The 21568-nt window shown below is 45.4% G+C and overlaps 1 protein-coding gene across 1 annotated transcript in view; it reads right to left on the bottom strand.

The window, feature by feature from the left end:
* Positions 1-21568, bottom strand: part of ptprga (protein tyrosine phosphatase receptor type Ga) — a 203564-nt gene that overhangs the window by 53490 nt on the left and 128506 nt on the right. Inside the window, exon 5 of the mRNA XM_080845877.1 lies at positions 4842-4937. Coding sequence (XP_080702003.1) covers positions 4842-4937 — 96 coding nt within the window. The remainder of the gene's footprint in view (positions 1-4841; positions 4938-21568) is intronic.

The raw sequence follows: 21568 nt of genomic DNA, 5'->3' as shown, positions 1-21568 counted from the left end.
TTTAGTGTGTGTATTTGTGTTTGTGTGTGTGTGTGTGCGTACATGTGTTTGAGTGTGTGTATTTGTGTGTGTGTGTGTGTGTGTGTGTGTGTGTGAGTATTTGTGTGTGTGTGTGTGTGTGTGTGTGTGTGTGTGTGTGCGCATGTGTGTGTATTTGTGTGAGTGTGTGTGTGTGTGTGTGGTGTGTATGCGTGCATGTGCTTGAGTGTGTGTATTTGTGTGTGTGTGTGTGGTGTGTATGCGTGCATGTGCTTGAGTGTGTGTATTTGTGTGTGTGTGTGTGTGTGTGTGTGTAGTTGTGTGTGTGCACGTGCATGTGCTTGAGTGTGTGTATGTGTATTTGTGTGTGTGTGTGTGTGTGTGTGTGTGTGTGTGTGTGTGTGTGTGTGTGTTGTAACAGGTTGCAGGGTGGGCAGTGTAGCTAACTGAGGAATCAGTCACAACTGGCAGTAAAAAGAGGGTTTTTAATGCAGGTTTTCACTCAAAACAGGTACAACTCAGGGATTTCTTCAAACACAGGCAAAGGTTCTTCAAACCTAACTTAAAAGTCCAAAACACAAAATGTTCTTTTTCCCTTTTCCTTCAGGTTTTTCAAATGAACATAAACGCCAATGTACTTCCCTCAGACAGTCAGCTTCCAGGGGTCAGTCCGGTCTTTTCAGGCTTGGGCTTATCCTTCTCCCTTCCTGTTGCGCTTTACTAGGCGCTTCTCCAAGCGCTTCCGTAAGTGCTTCCACGCACGCTCCAAACGCACGTCAGGTGCGCTCTGTTCTCTCTGGCTCTCTCGTGTCTCTCCCACACAACAGGCACCACCTGTCTTAAAGGCTCCTTCATCAATTAGGTGCCTGAAGCACCTACACCTGGTGAAGTTCTGCTGCATGGTGGGGGATGTAGTTTGACTGGTGGCCATCTTGTGGTGTGGCAGCCAGTCCTCCAGGAAAATGCCACACCCCACTACAAGCTGGCCCACCGTGATGCCACAGTGTGTGTGTGTGTGTTAGAGATGCGCGGTTGGCGGTTGCACCCGCGGACTCCGCGGTTAAACCGCGGATCGGGCGGATGACGTGACAAAAAATAATATTTTAATTACATTCGGGCGGGTGGCGGTTTACCCAACGAAATTCAAAATATCTACACATTGTTAAATGTCGTTACCTACATCCAAGCACATTTTGAAATAATCAAATTTTCATCAGGCAGTAAATTGGCCTAGTTCCGTGTATGCATACAAAGCAAACAAAGGAAGCTAAAAAGTTTAAATTAAGTGACGATCCCTAATCATGTTGCGTCTCTAAACCTGCAAGCTATGAGTCAGCTGTCAGTATTGGAAGAAGCCTTAACGTGTCGTAGATGAAACTGCCTGGGTTATTTTGTTTCGTTAGGCTATTAGTTATATTTTAAAACAGTCAGTCATTGTAGCCTACCACTCGTGGAATAAGGAATTTCAAAGAGATGATGGAGTGATTTGACTCAGAAGTGACATTGGGCATTGGCAGCACGAGATGTTCAGAACAAGTTAAACTTCTAGCTCAGTAACATCCCCAGCTTAGAAAGAAGGTAAGAAAAAGTCGGAAAACTTTGATTTGCAAGGCAAGCAGGCAAGTGTTGGGGTTGTTACAGTATAAAGCTTACAATGTGGTGAAATTTCGGAATTAATGGACTCGGCGTTTCCTTCTAAACTAAAAACAGTAGCCTATGGCTATATTACCATATTAAAATGGTGTACCAAATTGCGTTTTATTACAATGATAAAAAAGTGTAGGCCTACTAGCCTATGGTAAGGTCAGGTTTGCCGATGTGCTTGGCTATTTTAAAGTTTCTCCCTGTGCATCGATCGGAGACAGACGTCACTTCACTGATAATACTCTGGGGAAAGGCTACAACATAGCCAATAGGCTTTCATACTAGGGGCTTTATCCTTTAAATATCTTTGCGGCATTGGATCAGTCTCCTTTCAAAAACAGGCAAGAACTTTCTTGCCTCGCGTCAGCAGCGCCTAGCCTACCTAAAAACAACAGGCGGATGGCGGGCGGGTGCGGTTTTGAAAATTGGTCAAAAAAATTGGTGCGGATGGATAGCGGACGGATCATGCGTTTTGTGATGCGGTTGTGGATGAAATAATAGCCCATCCGCGCATCTCTAGTGTGTGTGTGTGTGTGGTTGTGTGTGTGAGCCTGCATGTGTTTGAGTGTGTGTCTCTGTGTGTGCGCGCGTGCATGTGCTTGAGTGTGTTTGTGTGTGTGTGTGTGTGTGGTTCTGAGCGTGCATGTGTTTGAGTGTGTGTATTTGTGTGTGGGTGGTTGAGTGTGTGTGCGTGCATGTGCTTGAGTGTGTGTATTTGTGTGTGGGTGGTTGTGTGTGTGTGTGTGTGTGTGTGTGTGGTTGTGTGTGTGTGCGTGCGTGTGTTTGAGTGTGTGTATTTGTGTGTGCGTGGTTGTCAGTGTGTCTGTGTGTGTGTGTGTGTGTGTGTGTGCATGTGTTTCAGTGTGTGTATTTGTGTGTGTGTGGTTGTCAGTGTGTCTGTGTGTGTGTGTGTGTGTGTGTGTGTGTGCATGTGTTTCAGTGTGTGTATTTGTGTGTGGGTGGTTGTCAGTGTGTCTGTGTGTGTGTGTGTGTGTGCATGTGTTTCAGTGTGTGTATTTGTGTGTGGGTGGTTGTCAGTGTGTCTGTGTGTTGACTCCTCTGAGCATCTGCAGCAGCAGCAGCAGCAGCTCTCCTGGGCCCTGTGCTGGGAGTACGGTCTGTGAGTAGGCCTCATCCATTAGGCAGGTGTTTCACTGTCACCAGCCGTGAGCCTCCACACTGTGTGCCTCCATGTGGGGCCCATCCAGGGGGAGGGGGGCAAGAAGGCCCTGCCGCCGCTACTGCTCAAACCCCCATGCCACATCTTCTGCTCACAAAGCCAATCACACATGACACTCTTGTGCCCTTCCTCGTGACAGAAGCAAGAGTAAGGACTTAAACAAAGTATGTGTGTGTGTGTGTGTGTATGTGTGTAAGTGTGTGTGTGTATGTGTGTGTGTATGTGTGTATGTGTGTGTTTCTGTGTGATAGAGTGAGAGATAGAGAGAGGTGGGGGGGGCCTAGAGAGGCAAACACTTTTTCGGCCTTGTTTCTCTCCACAGCCCTCTATGCCACCGACAAGGTGCCGGGTCCTCCTGTTCCTCCACGGCGCTCACACAAAAGCCTGTTCCGTTTCACTCCTTGCTTTCTTCTTACCATCCCTGTCTCATCTGCCTTGTTCCTACTCATTATCAAGCAAGCTCGACTCGGCACACCACAGCACAACACAGCACATCACATCACATCACACCACACCACACCACACCACACCACACCACACCACACCACACCACACCACACCACACCACACCACACCACACCACACCACACCACACCACACCACACCACACACCACACCCGCACTCAGGCGATTCTTTATGAGTCGTGCGCTGCTTCCCCAAAAAAGCTTGATCATGGCCTGACAGAAAGGGCCCTCTGTCGAAAAACTGACAACAGCATGCAAATGTGGAAGAGAAAGAAAAGACAAGAGGTGGAAGCGTTCCACGCAGCGCTGGAACAAATGAATGATAAGAGGTAGGGGAGACACAAAGAGAGTGAGAGAGAGAACGAGAGAGAGAGCAAAAACCAAGAGGCACATCAGCAAGCATCTATCAAATCCGAGCAAGGCGCAAAACAAAGGCTCCATCTCTCCAAGGCCCAATTGTTTCTGCTTGAAGATGTAGATGGCGCGCTTTGAACTGCAACTCTCAGGGTTATTACAATCAGATGCCGGTAACCATGTTGCAAGAGGCATGAAATGACAGAGGAATGGAGCGCACAGCAAGGATGGGGTGAAGGTGTCATCGCACATCAGCCCACACACACACACACACACACACACACACACACACACACACACACACACACACACACACACACACACAACGGAGTGTGAATCCCCCTGATAATGGGCAGGGTTAACTGACATATGTGTAGAGACAGAATGAACGGAGCAGAGATGTAACTGGAATAGAAGTAAGAGAAAGATAGACAAGGTGGTGGAACGAGAAGAAGAGGAGAGAGAGAATGCACTAAAGTGAAAAAGGGATGAAGAAACAGAGAGATAAAAGTAAGATGGAAGGTATAAACAGAACAGAAGGTATAAACAGACACATTCAGAAAGAGAGAGAGAGAGAGAGAGAGATAGAGAGACAGGAAATATAAGAGAGAGAAAGAGAGAGAGGGAGATGGAGAGAGGGAGTCAAGAAACAGATGAAAGAGACCTTTATGAAGACCGAGGAGACAAAGAGAGAGAGAGAGAGAGAGAGAGAGAGAGAGAGAGAAGGAGAGAGGAGAAGAGCAAGGGAGAGAATGCAGACTGAGGCAGAGCTAGTGATGCAAGACTGGGTAGTGGAGGCTGGGACTATTCTAACGTGCGACAGCAGCACTAGCCGCGGTGGCCGTATTAAAGGTGGGGGTAATGGGCCACGTAAAAGCCCACTTACACAATCAATGGCACCAAATGAACTTTTAATCCTGCCAATTCAGACTGATAGGGATGACAATGGGCTCATCCACCAACCCTGTTTTCATTGAGCCTTACAGTGGGCTGCAGGCCCACACAGTCCTTAAGTATCAACAACAGATATGCAAGACAACACACACACACACACACACACACGAGAACCGATCAAATAACACTTTTGAACAGGAGAGGCAGACATTAAAGGAGGTTACATCATTTATTTGCCCACATAACAGACACACTGGGTGTTGTTTGATGCAGTGCAGAGCAGTCAAGTCAGCCCCTAAACCCCCATGAATAAATAAGCTCTCACCTGAAAGAAGACTGCCATGGCAGCTATTACCCGCTTCTCACGAATGGCTGTGTTAAGGCTGTCGAAATCATCTGAGTTATACATGTAGATCTGCATCTGTGGGAGGCCAAAAGCACAAGGAGAGAGAGAGAGAGATATAAAGTTAGTCATGAATATATATATATATATTTTTTTTATCTCCACTAAGTGCAATAAAGACTCAATGGCCATTACAACACCTCAATAAATTTGACGTGTTAACAGCAGAGTAAAACCTAATCATATTGCACACCTGGGCCTACTACATCCTCTTTAACTCGATCAGTGCCCGGCCTTATACAGTGTGCATGGATGAAAGCGGAGAGAAAGCGTTCTAAATCAGCGTACACAGCAGGGCGCATTGACTGGAGCACTCTCTGTCCTACATTTGGGATGACGATATCTCTGGCAAGCAAAGTGGACAGATAGAAAAGCCTTGGCACTCCGGCGGACTCGGCACCCGAGTGCCGTGTCCAAACCGTGGCTGAGCGCCTGTCGGTTTGTCTTTCTCTCGATACCAGTCGGTGAAAATGCAGCGGATTCCGGTGGGGTGGGGTTGGGTTATAGAAAAGAGCAACAAAAGAAAGTAAAATGAAGAAAAGTGTCACAAACGTCACAACCGTGGTGGTGTATGGACATGTATATGGCTGCTGACCGTGACGTCGCGCAGTCGCTGGCCTTCAAACAGTGACTGCTAATGTGACACTCAGGCGCGTCGCCTCTGATGTGTGACAGCTTCTAGAGGAGTAGTGAGGCTTTTCAGCTCTTCTCCAGCGTGCGGCACAGACATTCGTGCCACCCCGCCACCCTCCCTCCCTCCCTCCGCCAGGCAGTTGTCATGGTGACGTACCGAGTGAGTCATCATAGTTCTACAGCCACATTCCATCTGTGGGATTAAGGTGGTGCCCAAATGTCCTGCAACGCGAGGTGGAGGGGTGGATGAGGAGCCTTCAATCAAGGAAGAGATGTGTGTGTAGGGAGGGGGTAATCTTACGCTCACACCACACGGGTGAAATGAAACACGCTACATCATAATCACCGGAGGGGACAAGTCGTAACGAAACAAACACCTCATAGCAATGCCATAAGCAGGCACTGAGCGTGTGTGTCTGTCTGCATAGGACATAAATGGAGGGGAGGTTTGTATCGGTGTGTGCATGCTTGTCTGATAAGGGAGGGAGGTTCTTGTCTGTGTTTTTGTTTGTGTGTGTGTGTGTGTGTATGCTGGTTTATATAGGAAATGGCAGGAAAGGATGCTTGATTTGTTGAACCCATCAACAACATCCTACAAGTGTAACAACACATAGTGTCTGTCATTTACGTTGAATGCCTCCACAGTAGGGATAACAACCAACCTACCCCTCCACCCTCACACACACACGTACATTTCCGAGGTAAACAACCACAATGTGTCTGTGCATCTCGTTTTGCAACTGCATCTATAAAAAAGGATCCAAAATGGCCGCAGGGAAGCATATATTTTCGCCTCCTGCTTTTCTCTCTCATCACATCACCACTGTCAATATTAGATCTGCTGCACAGAGCTGTGATCCTTGCACAAAGCTTGCCGCACGGGCTGCCTTTGATCTATTCCAGTCGTAAACACTCCTGGAGCCTCATAATATGGATCACTCACTGTGTGTTTATGCATTCAGCACGTCACCAAACTCAACCCTAATGCCTCCTCTGACTGGTGTAGGGTGTCTAACAGACAATGATTAATGACAATAATACCTGCCGCCGTAGCTTTTAAATGCTCACACGAGTAGGTAAAGCACAGGCAAAGTGAGGGAGGGAGGGAGAAGAAGAGAGAGAGAGAGAGAGATAGGGGAAGGGAGAAAGAGAGAGAGGAGGCGAGAGAGAGAGAGAGGAACACGGACATCCTTTCATAAATAAGAGAAACCCATCTGCATGGCGGGCTCCTACATATTTTAACCTTGCTGTATCGAGAGCCACGAATCTGTAGTCTGTTGGCATTCCACCAAAAGCAGAAGTGACAGGTGGTGACATGTCCTCCATACACATTCTGTGAAGAAGGGCAGAAGAGAAAAGGGGGAGGAGAGCAAAAACAGAAAAGAAAAGAAGAAAACGCTCACGGAATACAGGATTGGGGGCAGTGACGGAGAACGTGACGTGACCTAAGCAGACACACAAGGATGCCTTAAATATTTTGTGTTTGTGGTTCATTTAAAAAAAAAAAAAAAAAAAAAAGTTTATGAGAACACAAACACAAACATACACACAAACAAATGAACCGGCACTCTTTCACCCCTCTCGTCTAAGCGACGGGCTAAGACAAAACAAATCCAAATCAGAGAGCACAGTGCTGAACGCTCTCGTCTATCTTTCCTTTTCTATCACCCTGCATTGAATCTGTTTGCCTTTGTTTTCCCACCCGGTCTCAAGGCGCCGGCTCCTGAGCCGAGGCGGCATCCCTCCCTTCTCCTCTGATGGCTAATGGAGGAAGCCACGTGGCCTTTGCCGATGCTACGGGGATGATAGATTATGCTAAGTGCCAAGTTACTTGTGCATTTAGTGCAGACGTGCCAATAATTTATTCAGGCAGAGGGGGGGAAAGCAGAGAGAGAGAAAGAGAGGAGAGGGAGAGGGAGCGGAGGGGTAGGGGGGGTGGGTTGTTTCCATGCCATCAACAGCCATTCCAGAAAGCATTATCTCCAACAAATGAGGCCTTGCAGCTGGATTAAATATTGTTTAATGTTGGCTGGGAGGATGGAGGTGAAGGGAGAGAGGGAGGGGGTCTGCCTAACGGACATAGTGCCTCCTGGCAGGTGACCTCTGATTGGTCGTTATCACAAGGGGGATAAATGCTTTGTACTCTACAGAGACTGGCACTTGTGTATACAGACACACACACACACACACACGTACACACACAAACAAACAATGATCAATAATCATGCCCAGGGCTGAAGTGGAGGCTGAATGCACATAAACTGTGTTTTCACGCAGGGATAGCGTACCATAATAGCGCTTAATAATAGGACTTAATGACCGCTGTCAAGGAAAGTGGCCTTTTTGCCTCTAATTCACGTCTTTCGTAGCACTCCTCAAGTAGTACGGTAACTTATCAATGGAGTTTCAGCGAGCGGTTGAGCAGCTGTGTTCTAAAGAATGTTCAACTGTCTTTGAAGTTCAACGTCTTTGGCGAACTATTTCTCTCCTTTTAAACACTACATATAGTAACAAATGCATTGTAAAAAGACACACGGTGTTAAGTCATTTGTTTGTTTTAGTTGTAACCGTATAATAAGCGGGATAATGTATAGAACGCAGGTCATTGTCGGGAAAATAAGCCCCTTCAGGGTGAAGCAACACCCCTCCGCTTTCGCGTCGGGGTGCTGTTCGCCCTGTCGGGGCTTATTTTCCCGACAATGACCTGTGTTCTGTACATTATCCCTTACTTACTCAACTTTAAAATTTGCTAGAGTTAGAGTTTCCTATTCTCACTTTGTCACTTGTGACAGCCGGACTTATGTTGGGATTCCAGTCATTGATCATTGATATTCCAGTCATTGAGCCCCCTCCTGCCTACAAAATATTTCAACCACAAAGACGAAAACAAGTAGGGGAGAGCTAGGAAGGGTGAGCTAGGAAGGGCGAGCGGCTGTGTTTATTAATAGATTGGGAGTCAATTAACTACTTGTGTTTAAAAAAAAAAACTGTCCCAACCGACCCCACAGTGGCCTACTAGATCAGCTGATGACCCACTCTAATGTTACACGCGACTACAACTTCTAGTTTCAAACTCTCTCCATGGTGCTTGAAATACGTCATAGATGCTGCATGTTTCTTTCTTTCACAGTTTCACATTCTCTTTATAGTGATTCATGCACTTTTTTTCATACTGCCTATGATCGTTTCATATTCTTTACGGCCAATCGTGCACTTTGATAAACTGTCTTTCATATGGTCTTTTCCAGTTTCATACTCTCGTTGTGGTTACTGTTACACTTCAAAGATTCGCTATATCTATGTCTGTCTTTCATTGTTTAATGCTCTCTCATGGTGATTAATACACTATGTAGAGAAATGGAGAGACAAATAGAAATCTGTGCAGGGGGTCACAGATGAGAGGATTTCATCAGAGAAGTGCACACGGGAATACCATGATGTTAAACGAAGAACAACGCTGGCAACAACAATACACTAACATTATTGCGCATTCATTCATATCATAAAGAGAACAAAGAGACTCTGCCATCTAAGGGGAGGGGGGGGATGCAGGCGGAGAGGCGTTAAGGACGAGATGACAAGGGGATCTAGATGTTCCAAGTTGGATGTTCCAAGAGAGGACTGGATATAGATATGAGAAGGACAAAGGCCAAAGAACTTTGGCACTTCATAGAGGCACTGCGTTTTTTTGGGGTCAAATTTCATTCCATAGAAAACAGAGCTGATCTCTTCTGCTTTGCCAGAATGTCTACTGAAACATTTTCCATAACACACACACACACTCCTTCAATATCCTCCACAAGGTTTCTTCCATTTTCTCAAGGTTTTCATGTTTGTTTTCTGCAGACGTATTCTTTTAATGAGGTTATAGTTCACCGTCATCTGTCATCCTGTGGGTTACCACCAGAGGGCTTTATTTAGTTGATGTCTTGACTTGGCGTTAGGAGGGCTTTATTCCGTGCAGTCTTCTAGAGGAGAGTGGAGGTCTGGCTTCCTACAAGGGCACGGTACGAGTCGTGGCCTTCATGGGAACTGGGTTCACATGAGAACAGACTCTTCATTGTCGGTACAATAGGTAGCAGCCTCAAAGGAGCACCAGAATAGAAGCAGCATTCACTCTCGTGCAACATTAAATAGACCGGCATATAAGATCAAAAGCATTTATTCACAAAATGATCAGAAGTAATCTAACTAGACGTACCTAACTAATGAAATAAAGAGGAGTGTGGGTTTAAGGGAGAGTGTGTGCGTGTGTTTATATGCGTTTGTGTGAATGGGTGAGCATTTGTGCTCGAGTGTGCGCTGTTGGGTATGTGCCAGAAAGAATGTGTGTTTCTTTGTTCAGTCTCTGTAGTTCCACGTGCATGTGTGTGCACAGTCGTGGACACAGTGAGGTCAAACAAAGCAGCCTATGTGAAGCGTCAAGATTGAGTTCTCTCTCTCGTGTGTGGCCTTGTTAAGGCACTGTATGTGTGATCCGTGTGGTTACGGTGCCAAGTTAGAAGAGTGAAATGGAAAATAAATGCTTGCAAGACCCTATGCCTCTGGGGAGCATAACTAATAGTTACTTTTGTATGGTTTGACAAAATCAACTACCTAATAATAACCATGAACAAGGTCATGACAGACATGACAATAAAGTTCAGTGGACAAATCAAATGAATAAATTAAGTAAACACTTTAAACTGTTTCTTAGCTACAACAATGCTTGGTTAGCTACATGTATGCCCAGTTATTATATCGATGCTACCAGTCCCTGGAGGGAAGACGGGTGCGCTAGCGATTCTGATGTCTGTTGAGCCAGGTTAGAGTGTTCATGGAAGGGCTCTCGTTCCAGTGTTGAATGTGTTCAGCTTGTTGAATGTGTTCAGCCTTTTGTTCAGAGTTCATGGGTCGTCTACACTAATAACTTGCTTAGTTCACTCCCGTTGTGAAGTTAGCTTGCAGACCTTCTACTGCAGCTGCTCACGCTAAACTTGTTTACTCTCGGTTGGCGGTGTGTTGTTGGCTTGGTAGAGTTTGGTGCGTCTACCCCGAGCAGACAAGATGGTGCAGGAGCAGAAAGAGTGCTGCTCTCCTGAGAGAAAAGGAAGAAAGAGAGACTAGCAGCTCTAAGGGACTTGGGGTCTTGTTCACCAAGTCAGTTGGCGCAGTTCAGGCTACAGTGACAGTGCTTGATTGGAGGAGAGGTGCTTACTGTTTACACGAGTTCCTGATTAAACCACACGTAAGTTCCTGATTAAGTCACACAATGAACGAATTCAAGGTGTACCCAATACAAAGCACTGTAGAACGCTACACATTTCACAGTCAGTCCTTTGCTAAAAAAATATTTTCCTCACAGGAATACAAATTAAAAACGATTTAAAAATGTAACTAAATAAAAACTACAATGGCCAATGCAACACAAAACAAAACAGATTTGTAGGTAAAATCAGATTTGCACTGTTGCTGCTCTACCACTTTGTCCTGTTCTGTTTGACTTCTTGAGAGACACTGGCCTAAGATCAATGCAATACATTATATTTTATGTCATGCATTATTTCATCCTATTTTCTCAGCTTCTATAAATCAAGGCTTTCCTGGAAAACCTGAAAAACTAAAACTTGTCAATTCCTTACAATAAAAATAACACTGAAACTACTCAAGCAGTCGTAAAAACCACCTTCAACTAAACTCAAATAAAAATAACTCTGAAATGACTTATGCACTTGTAAAACTGACTACAACTAAAATAAAATTAAAATAAACAAACATTTTAAAATTCACACAATTAATTGTATTGGTCACAATAATCCTGTAAACTTCAGCAAAGACTCCAGGTTCTTTATATACTTTATGTTCATTTCCATAGTCCACTTTATCAATTAATTCCACTTTAACCTTTAAAATATATAAAGGAACGACATAGTAAGGCCCCAGTGGTTCCTGGGAAGCATCTAATGGTAGCCCATAACAACCTGTACAGTTAGGGCTCAGATACACATACGTGTTTTTGTAAAAACGCGACGCTAGGAAATACATTGATTCCTATGGTACGGCGCGCTTTCACGCAAAGCGCCCCGTACCATAGGAATCAATGCATTTCCTAGCGTCGCGTTTTTACAAAAACGCGTATGTGTATCTGAGCCCTTATACAAGAGATGTATTTCTCAGGACCCAAGCACTGGGCGATAACCTCCGTGTCACTGCTAGCCCACTTCACATTTTCTCCAGGAAATGTACATTCAACAAATAAATGAACAAATTTATATTTATTGTGAATCTCATTTTTTAACCGGTATGTTGTGGTCTGCATGACCTTGATCACATAATTCACAGTTTACCCTCCTTTTTCACCACTGCATCCCTGCCCATGGCAGATAGTGTGAGGCATGCTGAGTATGTATGTTTGAGTATACACGTGTGAGAGTGTGTGTGTGTGTGTGTGTGTGTGTGTGTGTGTGTGTGTGTGTGTGTGTGTGTGTGTGTGTGTGTGTGTTTGTGTGTGTGTGCGTAGGTGTGTGTGAGAGAGAGAGAGCCTGTTGACATTCCCACGCGAGCACAAACACATGTGAGGGTGAGAGGGGCTCTCTCCCCTCCTGCCTCCCTTGCTTGAAAGTCTGGGTAAATATGCAGTGGCTTTCGGGAGAAGCCAGTGGCCCTCTGTCAGCTCAGTCGGGGGTCTGAGGGTCTAACCCTCCATCTACACGCCGGTCAGGTAGAGCCGCAGTGCACAGGCGGCTCCACACACACACACAACACTGGAGTGGGTCTTTACACTGCCGTATGTGTGTGTGTGTGTGTGTGTGCAAATGCTCAAAGAGAAAAAGGGTACAGGGAAAGACATAGACATGGAAAGACAGAGTGGTGGGGATAGAGGAACAGAGATATAGAGAGAGAAGAGGAAGAGAGATAGAGCAGGAAAAAAGACAGAGACAGAGAGGGAGAGAAGCGACAAAGAGAGAGAGAGTGGTGAGAGAGGGAAAAAGAGAATGGGAGGGAGAGATGAGGAAGAGAGAGAGAGCGGGAGAGCAGGAGAGGAGTGAAGAAGGGAAGAGCACTGTGCTGTAACCTAAAAGTAACCCAGAAAAACAGGTTGGTTGGGGAGATGAGAGGAGGAATAGAGCCTTGGGGCTACATCTCCTCTCTGTTCTCCTTTCTGCTTCTCCTGTTCCCCAAAGCCCTCTATAGGAGATGTACACACACAATGGAGGGGAACAGCAACAGTACGGAACAATAAGGGTCCTCTACTCGATGTGATAACCTGCATGCTGGTGGCATGTCGGAGAAAGCCGGCGTGGCTAAAGCCGAGGTGACCTTGTGGAAGGTGCCACTCACACCCGGCCTGTCTGCGCCTGGTACTGGCTCAAGAATACCGAGCATTTTGAAGAAGTTATTTGAAGAAATCAAATAAAATCCACACAACCATGAAAAATGACGCCTCTTCCATGAGGCATGTATTTCAAGTCATTCCAACACAAAATGGCTTAAAGGGGAGGGGGAAAAAATTAAAACATGCATCATAGCCCTGATAGCATCGTTTCCCTAGGTCTTTGTTTTTTTTCCCCCTCCTCCCTTTCTTTGCCTCTGACAAAAAAAGAAAGCCAGCCTGCCTACTGAGAAGGCCCCGCTTGACTCCCCTCCCAACATTCACGCTTTTTTCCTGCTGAGCGCTTTGAACGCAGCACTCCCGCTGCTCCGCAGAGGAGTCCATTTCCAGAAACTCGGAAAAAAATTACAGCGGCCACACTCCCCGGCCCGATCACAGCCGACTTTGAATGCACCCGCAATTCATGGTCTTTAAAGGGGTCAAGGTCATGGTCTAAAAATATAGTTTTCTCCATCTGATTGCAACACAAACACTATGGCACATCCTCCCCTTTCAGGACAATAAACTCTTCCAATGGACAAAAGAAGGGGGAAAAAAAGAGCCTCAACAACTCTCAACAACATCAAAGGCACAGGGGGAAGTCGTCTGACCCACTAATTACAACCAATCAGTGGCTTCCTACGTGGCTGCAACCGCAGGCTGACATTCAGAGTCATTTGTGTCTGTCTTTTGTGTTTGTGGGGATAAACATATTGACCGTCTATCTCAATTCCAACATTAGCCAATTAGCCCCCCCCCCCCCCCACCCCCCACCCCCTGGCATCAGTCACTCATTGGCGTTCTCGGAAGTCAATCCATATCCTTCTGCTTGTTGAAGCGCCGTTGATCGCTTCAAGCTTTTCAGCTGCCTTTTATGAAACACCCACCCTCCCCCACACATGATTAAAAAGCAGTTGATATAAAGCTGGAGGACAAACAAAACTACACTCTGAAACAGAAGGATGCATTTCCCACCTCACACACACCTAGCATATACGTAGATGTGTGGAGAGGACATCTTTAATCATTCTAGCTCTGCATGAAATCGTGACACTTAAATGCACAAAATGTAGCAACCAAACAGCAGAGACAACTGCTAGTTTACCTTCGTGCCGGGGAACAAAATCTAATTACCGCCTGGTCTGCATACAACACGTTCTGGTTCAGTGAACAGGGCCCCACACCATTTGTCTCAAGAGTCGTCGGGGCTTAGCGGATTCCCCACTCCATCTCCTGCGTATTAATAACGTTCCGTCCGCAACTATTTGCACCCGACGGGGAGGGACACGAGACAGGAGTACGCACGCAAGTTGGAGTGATTGCCGGCTTTTCTCATGTGTACTTACTAAGGGCCATTTTTCAGAGGTGTCGGGCAGCACTGAAAGACTCCATTCAAGGTCAAAGGTGTGTGTGTGTGAATGGGGGTACATAAAAGTGTGTGTTTATGTGTGCGCACACAAACACACACAAGTATGTGTACACATAAACACACACGTGTACATACACCCACACACAAACACACACAGGTCTGTGCACACATAAACACACACAAGTATGTGCAGCCGCACAAACACAAACAGTGACAAAGATCTTCAATATTCACGAGTGGGATTGCAAAGGGGGATCAACATTAATGGCTTTGTGAAATTAATCATACATGCAGTTGGGTTGACACACTAATGGATCATCATTATAAATATTCTAAATGCCCTGAGTGTGAGCGGAGACACCGGTACCGTGGCCTGGGTTATCCATTTCTCACCGGGGCAGGTTTTTTTTTTTTGGGGAGTGACAGGGCCCCGTGCTCATCGATTTCTGCACTTCATCCCTTTAAAACAACAGCCGTCAACATGAGGGAGGGAGATAAACGATGACCAGGTCCTCGGGGGACTGCTTCTCAAAGATTTCCCATCCGTCCTCTTAACGTCCCCACACTGCCGCAACCCCATCATCCCCCCCGGCCTCTAACTTGCCACACACACACACACACACACACACACACCATACACACACGCACACACACACACACACCACCACCACCACCACCTGTCCTCTTGTTGTTTGCTTTAAACCCGATTCCCCTACTGCAAACTCTGCTCTCAAGAAAACAGCGTAAAAAATGAGGAAAAAAGGAATGAAAAAAAAATGAGGCAATCTGACTCCGTCTGGAAAAGTAATGAAACACGGAGTGAAGATGATGTGTGAACTCTGCAAATATTTTATGGGCTTCTGGAGCTCACGAGCAGCCGCAAAGGGCACATAGAAGGTGTAACGTCTCTGACACTGGCAGCTAATGTAAACACTTCTGGGATGCTCAGTTTAGGCCCTGGAAGCGGAGGAAACAGTTAAACGTGCTTCCTGCGATGGTAAAGTCGGACACTTTTCCCCTTTAGAGGGCTGTACTGTACAACACTTTGCCAAATTGAATTTATCCCTTATTGACATTTCTCCAGGCGGGATGCTGAAACTCCACTGACATTCACAAGGACAGAGGGAAAACTCATTGCCTTATTGCAGGCTCTGAGCATTGCCCCGTCCGTTATTGGACTGTGGGTGAACTGAAGGGTGAAAGAACAGACACAACATCACATACACCACATGCACACAAACGCCCGCACACACGCACACACGCGCACACACACACACACACACACACACACACATAACATAATTTAAAAACAGAGAAGGAAAACAAAAGAAGAGATCAAAATGTCAAGTCAAATCCGCTGAAAAAGTGGAGGGAGGGAGGACCAAGCACATTCACAGAAAGAGAGGAGTGTGTGTTTGTGTGGCTGGGATGTGATGTGATCCACGTCTTGAGATGTGACACGTGGCAGGAACACAGCTCACGCTTGAGCAGAGCACACCTTGGCTTCCCTCACAACCTGTTTTACAGAGGGAGAAGGAGGAGGAGGAGGAGGAGGAGGAGGAGGAGGAGGAGGAGGAGGAGGAACGCAGCAATTCCTCAACCGCGTACGGCAAATCAAATTCCTGTCTCCTCTTCTGTCAAAAACGCCTGTCTGCCCAGCGTTCAGAAGTAGACAGCAGGAGGGAGGGAGGAAGAGAGAGAAAGAGAGAGAGAGAGAGAGAGAGAGTGAGTGGGGGGAAATGAGGGAAGAGTGCAGTATCCATGATGGCTGCGGACTCAGGGCGCTTCTTGTGGAAAGGCTAGGCGCACAGTGAAAGGGTGTGGTTGGTTTGCCCCTCCCAGTCCCCCAACCCTTTAAAAACCTAAAATATTCATAGACACAATATGGTGATGACAGAACAAAATACTGCCCTACTTTTGTTGGACTTCCAGGAAGATCCACTATCTTCATGCTTGCAGAGCTTAGCGCATAGAGACTGACAGTTGGGTGATGGGTACGTCTGGTACGTCACTAGTTTGACTTGGTTGAATTTTTATGCTGACACTGAAGAACGATAGTGTTGATTTTTTTTGTCTTTTGGTCTACGAAGCGCTCATATCTGGGCCACACACAGACAGATAAGGAGGGGGACAGAAGCAGACTATAGGCCTCAGTCAGAAGGGCCTGCAAAGAGCCTGTTGGGAGGAACCACATGTGCTCTTCAGACAGTTTTCCTGTGAAGGCCATGGACTAGAGAGGGGGGATTGTCAGACACATTCTTCTCTGCTAGGCTGCATGCCATCTGAAGTACCCTTAAGGAATGTACTTGAGTATTTCAATGCTCCTCTCAAGTACATAGTGCTTAAGTCACTAGCCTTATCTGTAACCCTGGATGTTTAACTTGTAATGACATGCACTTGTACAACAAATGTTCTGTATGATATATAAGTATTAATGGTGTCAAAATGAACGCATACATTTTTGCAATTCATTCAAAATATTTAACAAGTTTTACGAACATTTTACGAAATGAACGCAGCTGGCTGTGTTTTGTTATTATTTCTGTTAGTGCATATGTAAAATCTGGGGTCATTCAACGATAACCCGATAAGGATCCTAGTTGAATACACAAGCTTGTTTATTGAGCACTTCAACTTCAACTAACCCAATGGGCTGCGAATCACATTCTGACTCTACCCACTGGCCAACCTAGTCTCTTGCTCCCAAAACATCTCCCTCCCCTAAAGTCTATCTCTTTATCTCTGCTTCTCCGCATCTTCATCTCAGTCCCTGTTTCAGGATAAACGTCCAATCACACTTCATATGCTACACACATACTAAATATCCCAGGCTGACAGTCACTTTTGAAGGCTTTGATGGTGAAACTGGAAATCTGTAGTTCACAGGGGAGAAACTGTGCTCAAAGTTAAACAGATCCTATTAAACAATATTATTGAATTGAATATACATTTTATATACTTCCTTTGAGTTGATTCTGCATTAATTATGTTAGAAAAAAGAACAATTATTCGCGATTAATCACAGCGAATTGCCAGATTAATTAGTTGTTGTTTTTTTATATAGATTTACAGGACTAATAAATATTCATTTTTGCACATAGCATGTAATGCTACTTCCAATGACTTCAGACTCTGGCACTGCAGCAGCGCAGTAAACGCTCTGATTGGATGGGAAGTTTGGCTGAGTTGCAGTAAGAGTGACTGCTGGCTTTTCCCCCTCCGCATAAAATCATTTCCCCCGGTTTGAAGTTATTGGCTGAGAGATAATTCTGTTCACATTGCCGCAATGGATTCAAAGAAAGAAGCAAGAGATGCATTAAGATATCTCCGAATCCTGGTCCCTCCTCTTCAATTTTGCGGTTATTATTTTCCTGTGAAATCTGGAAAAAATATTGCTTTTGAGAAAACAAAAGGGAGGGAGCCTGCCACTGAAATGAGATTATTAAAAATGGTATCAAGCCAGGAAAGAACTGGGACAACATCTATTTGCCCTCTAGGTTGCATGGAGCTTTTAAAGAATGGATGTGTTTTCCAGTGTCATTGAGGACAGACAGACAACATTATGTTAGGAACTGCACACCTCCCCGACCATAGGAAGCCCAATAATAAATAAACTAGAGAAAAAAATATAAAAGGAGCCCTGGCTCTGGCAGTCATCAGTTATCTTTGAAGGTTTAATGGAATGTAGCTGTGGAGGGAGAGAAAAACGGGAAGGAAAATGGAGAGTGAGAGCCTCGATGCCGCAGTGCTTTTTTATCAAAAGATAGAACTAATCAAGACTGGATTTGGGAAACAAAAGGGGAAAATAAAAAAAAAAGGGAAAGATAAAGCATATCGTGTGCACATCATTTTCTAAAAATCATTATTTGAATTCCTTCCTTTATAGTCTACCTTTGACAAATTGTGTATGACAATGATATTACGGTTGCACTGCTCAAGTGGAAAATCTATTTCTTCCAGTCTAACAAACTCTGTGTTAAGAGTTCATGCATTTGACTGTACCTGTGCGCGCATGTGTGCGTGCTTGCGTGCGTGCATGCATGCATGCGTGTGTGCGTGCGTGTGTGTGTGTGCGTGTGTGTGCGTATGGGTGTGTGTGTGTGTGTGTGTGTGTGTGTGTGTGTGTGTGTATGGTTGGGTGGTTTTATGTGTTATGTGTTTTATATGAGATGCATGTGTCACTTGTAGGGGCTGCACACTCGACATGACCCCAACTCACACGTTTGTCTTGCTAAATTACTAAGTGCATTCATTTTTCATGTCAGCGACAATGAGAGAGGGAGGCATGTGTGTTTACGTGTGCGTGTGTGTGCGTGTATGTATATGTCTATGTTTATGTGTATGTGTATATGTGTATATGTGTGTAAGTATGTGTGTGTGCAAGAGAGAAAAAAAGAAAGAAAGAGAGAGAAAGCATGCCACACTTGGGTGTTTGCTGTTCCTCCGGCCGCTCTGTATCTTCCCTCTCTTTAGCAATCTAGGGGGTCACATCTCTCCTTGCTCCCTCTTAATGTATTTTCAGCGCGGCGCAAAGGAAACTATTAGTGCTGCGTTGAGCAGGGGCCGGCCCTTGGGAGAGAGGTCAGCTTACTCCACCTCTGTCTCGGGTGGAGGGTCTATCCACTCTTCACACATCCCTTCCCCCTCACACACACACACACTCCATAGGGTCCTCAGGTCTGCTTCGCATGCAGTCCCTTTTTGTTCTTCACCTTCACCACACACACACACACACACACAAACACACACACACACACACACACACACACACACACACACACACACACACACACACGCACACACACACACACACACACACACTCTCAGGGCCTGATTTACTAACAGGATTGTGCCCATTTCTGGCGTAAAATAGCGGTCGTAAACATAAAACGGTATTTACTAAGGGGGCGCAGCGCATATTAACGCTTTGTGGGTGTGGACGGGGAAGACACTAAAAGGTGGGTGGAAACATGCACATATTTGGGAGGAGCGAAGATAAGTGCGCCTAATGATGTATTGCGTGGTATTTACTAAACTGCCTGGCAAGCGCACATCTCCGATTTGCGCGCTAATTCTCCGCCTCATAAAAGCACGTCTTAACCAGGAAGCGCATTTTCACTGAGTCTGAAAACGTTGATATGGCGGCAGTGATAAGAGAAAGGCGAAGAAAGAAGACAGAGACAGCGCACAGAAATATTTTTTTCAACTGGTATAACACATTTTCAGTTAAATTAACCACAAATCATTAGACGGTAAAGGTTAACCAGCCACGCAATACTTCAATTACTGAACCAGATCAGAGACGACATCTAACCCTCCAACCGGAGATCACATTCCATTCAATCAGTTGGTAAACATTGCAAATATTGGCACCGGATCATTTCAAACAGTTATAGTATCAGCAGTTGATATATCTCAGCCTTCACTTAGCCAAATATTCACACAGGTACTCGAAGCATTGCTATGGCGCACTGGTCAATACATTTCCCCACTGCCACAGCTGAAATTATAGACATCAAACAGGACTTTTTTTGAAATCGCAAACTTTCCGAACGTAATATGAACCATTGATTGCACCCACGTCCATATATATTGTAGTGAACCCATGTCCCTTGTAGAAATTATAAATCTCGCCAAGTACACATCTATATTGTTATAATAGACAGTTTATGCATTAATGCCACCAATAGCATATTCTTTATAATCGTGTTCTTTTAAACATCTTGCTGTAAGTGATGGCGGGCAGAACAACAATATAGCAGTGCACACATTGAATCAGGTTCAGTGATTGAGCGAACGTGAACCAATATATCTATCTCCACTTAGCTGAAGCTTCATTTTCTCTTCCTAAATAAATACCACGGAAAATGCGGAAAAACACTGTGCGTTAATGTGCGAACGCAGTTTAAGCAGCGGTCGCAATGATAGTAAATCAGGCCCTATTTAGGGCGGAGTAAACACAGTTTGCCCAGCGCAAATCTGGTTTGATAAATACCAAGTAAAATGCGCAAAAACACTGTGCGTTAATTTGCGAACGCAGATTAAGCAGCGCTCGCATATTAGTAAATCAGGCCCTCAGTCTCACACACGAACACACACACTCTTAGTTTCACACATAAAAACGTTCTCAGTCTCTCAAACCCACACACACAAAAACAAACAGGTCTTATTTCTGAGAGTCACACTGACAAGTGGTGGAGAAGAGGAGGTGCACCAGAGGTGATGGCGTACACACTTTGGTTTTTTTAGTGGCCGGTGGTCTGAACACCCTGGGGTCAAGTGCAGTGCAAACAATAGCCTGACGCACCATCAGTCACTGCGTGTCTGTTGACTTTCGACATGCTTCTCTCTCTCCCTCGACCGCTTTACTGGAAACCTTGGTTTAGTCTCCTCCCTAACTTACCTTACCACACACACACACACACACACACACACACACACACACACACACACACACACACACACACACACACACACACACACACACACACACACACACACACACACACACACACTCTATTGAATTCACCTGGAAAAAGAGCGAATGACTGTGTTGTAGTGAATTTGCGTGGCCAGCCTTCCTGCTCTTGTTTCTTTCCCCTTGTGGACAGCAGCGTACATAGCACCTTTCCCCAGGCACAAAAAAATATTTGGTTTCGCTTGCTTAAGGTGGGTGCTGGATGCCATGAGGGTAAAGGCAGAAGGCTGGCATGGGATGGCACAGCATGGAGCTCAGTCAGATGCCCATGAAACCGTTCCAGAGTGTTAGACTGAGTGCGAGTGCATATGCTTTGAATGTGCAATAGGCAGCCATGTATATCTTTTTGTGTTTCCTCTCTGACAATATGTTCACACATATTTCCTATCACGCTCTCTCGCCTCTGCAAAACAGCCTCAGTCAATACACAATGTGTAAAACACACACACACACACACACACACACACACACACACAACATACACACACACAATATAAAACACACCCAGACACACACATAGGGTCTTGCACCGAAATTATCTCCCTTTTGCATCAAATAATATTTTGGAATGTACTTTCTATTTCAGCCTTGGCAAAGGCTGATGGGAAATAAAATTCAATTCATCAATGCCATCTCTTATCTCTGATACCCACGGCAATGCGTGCGCGCGTGTGTGTGTGTGTGTGTGTGTGTGTGTGTGTGTGTGTGTGTGTGTGTGTGTGTGTGTGTGTGTGTGTGTGTGTGTGTGTGTGTGTGTGTGTGGTTTGGATGGGGCAGACATGCTGCTTCCCTTGCCCCCCCATCATGTGTGTTAATTT

Source organism: Sprattus sprattus (assembly GCF_963457725.1).
Source record: "Sprattus sprattus genome assembly, chromosome: 10".
NCBI lineage: Eukaryota > Metazoa > Chordata > Actinopteri > Clupeiformes > Clupeidae > Sprattus > Sprattus sprattus.
Note: the sequence above shows the minus strand (reverse complement) of the source record. Positions and strands in the feature narration are given on the sequence as shown.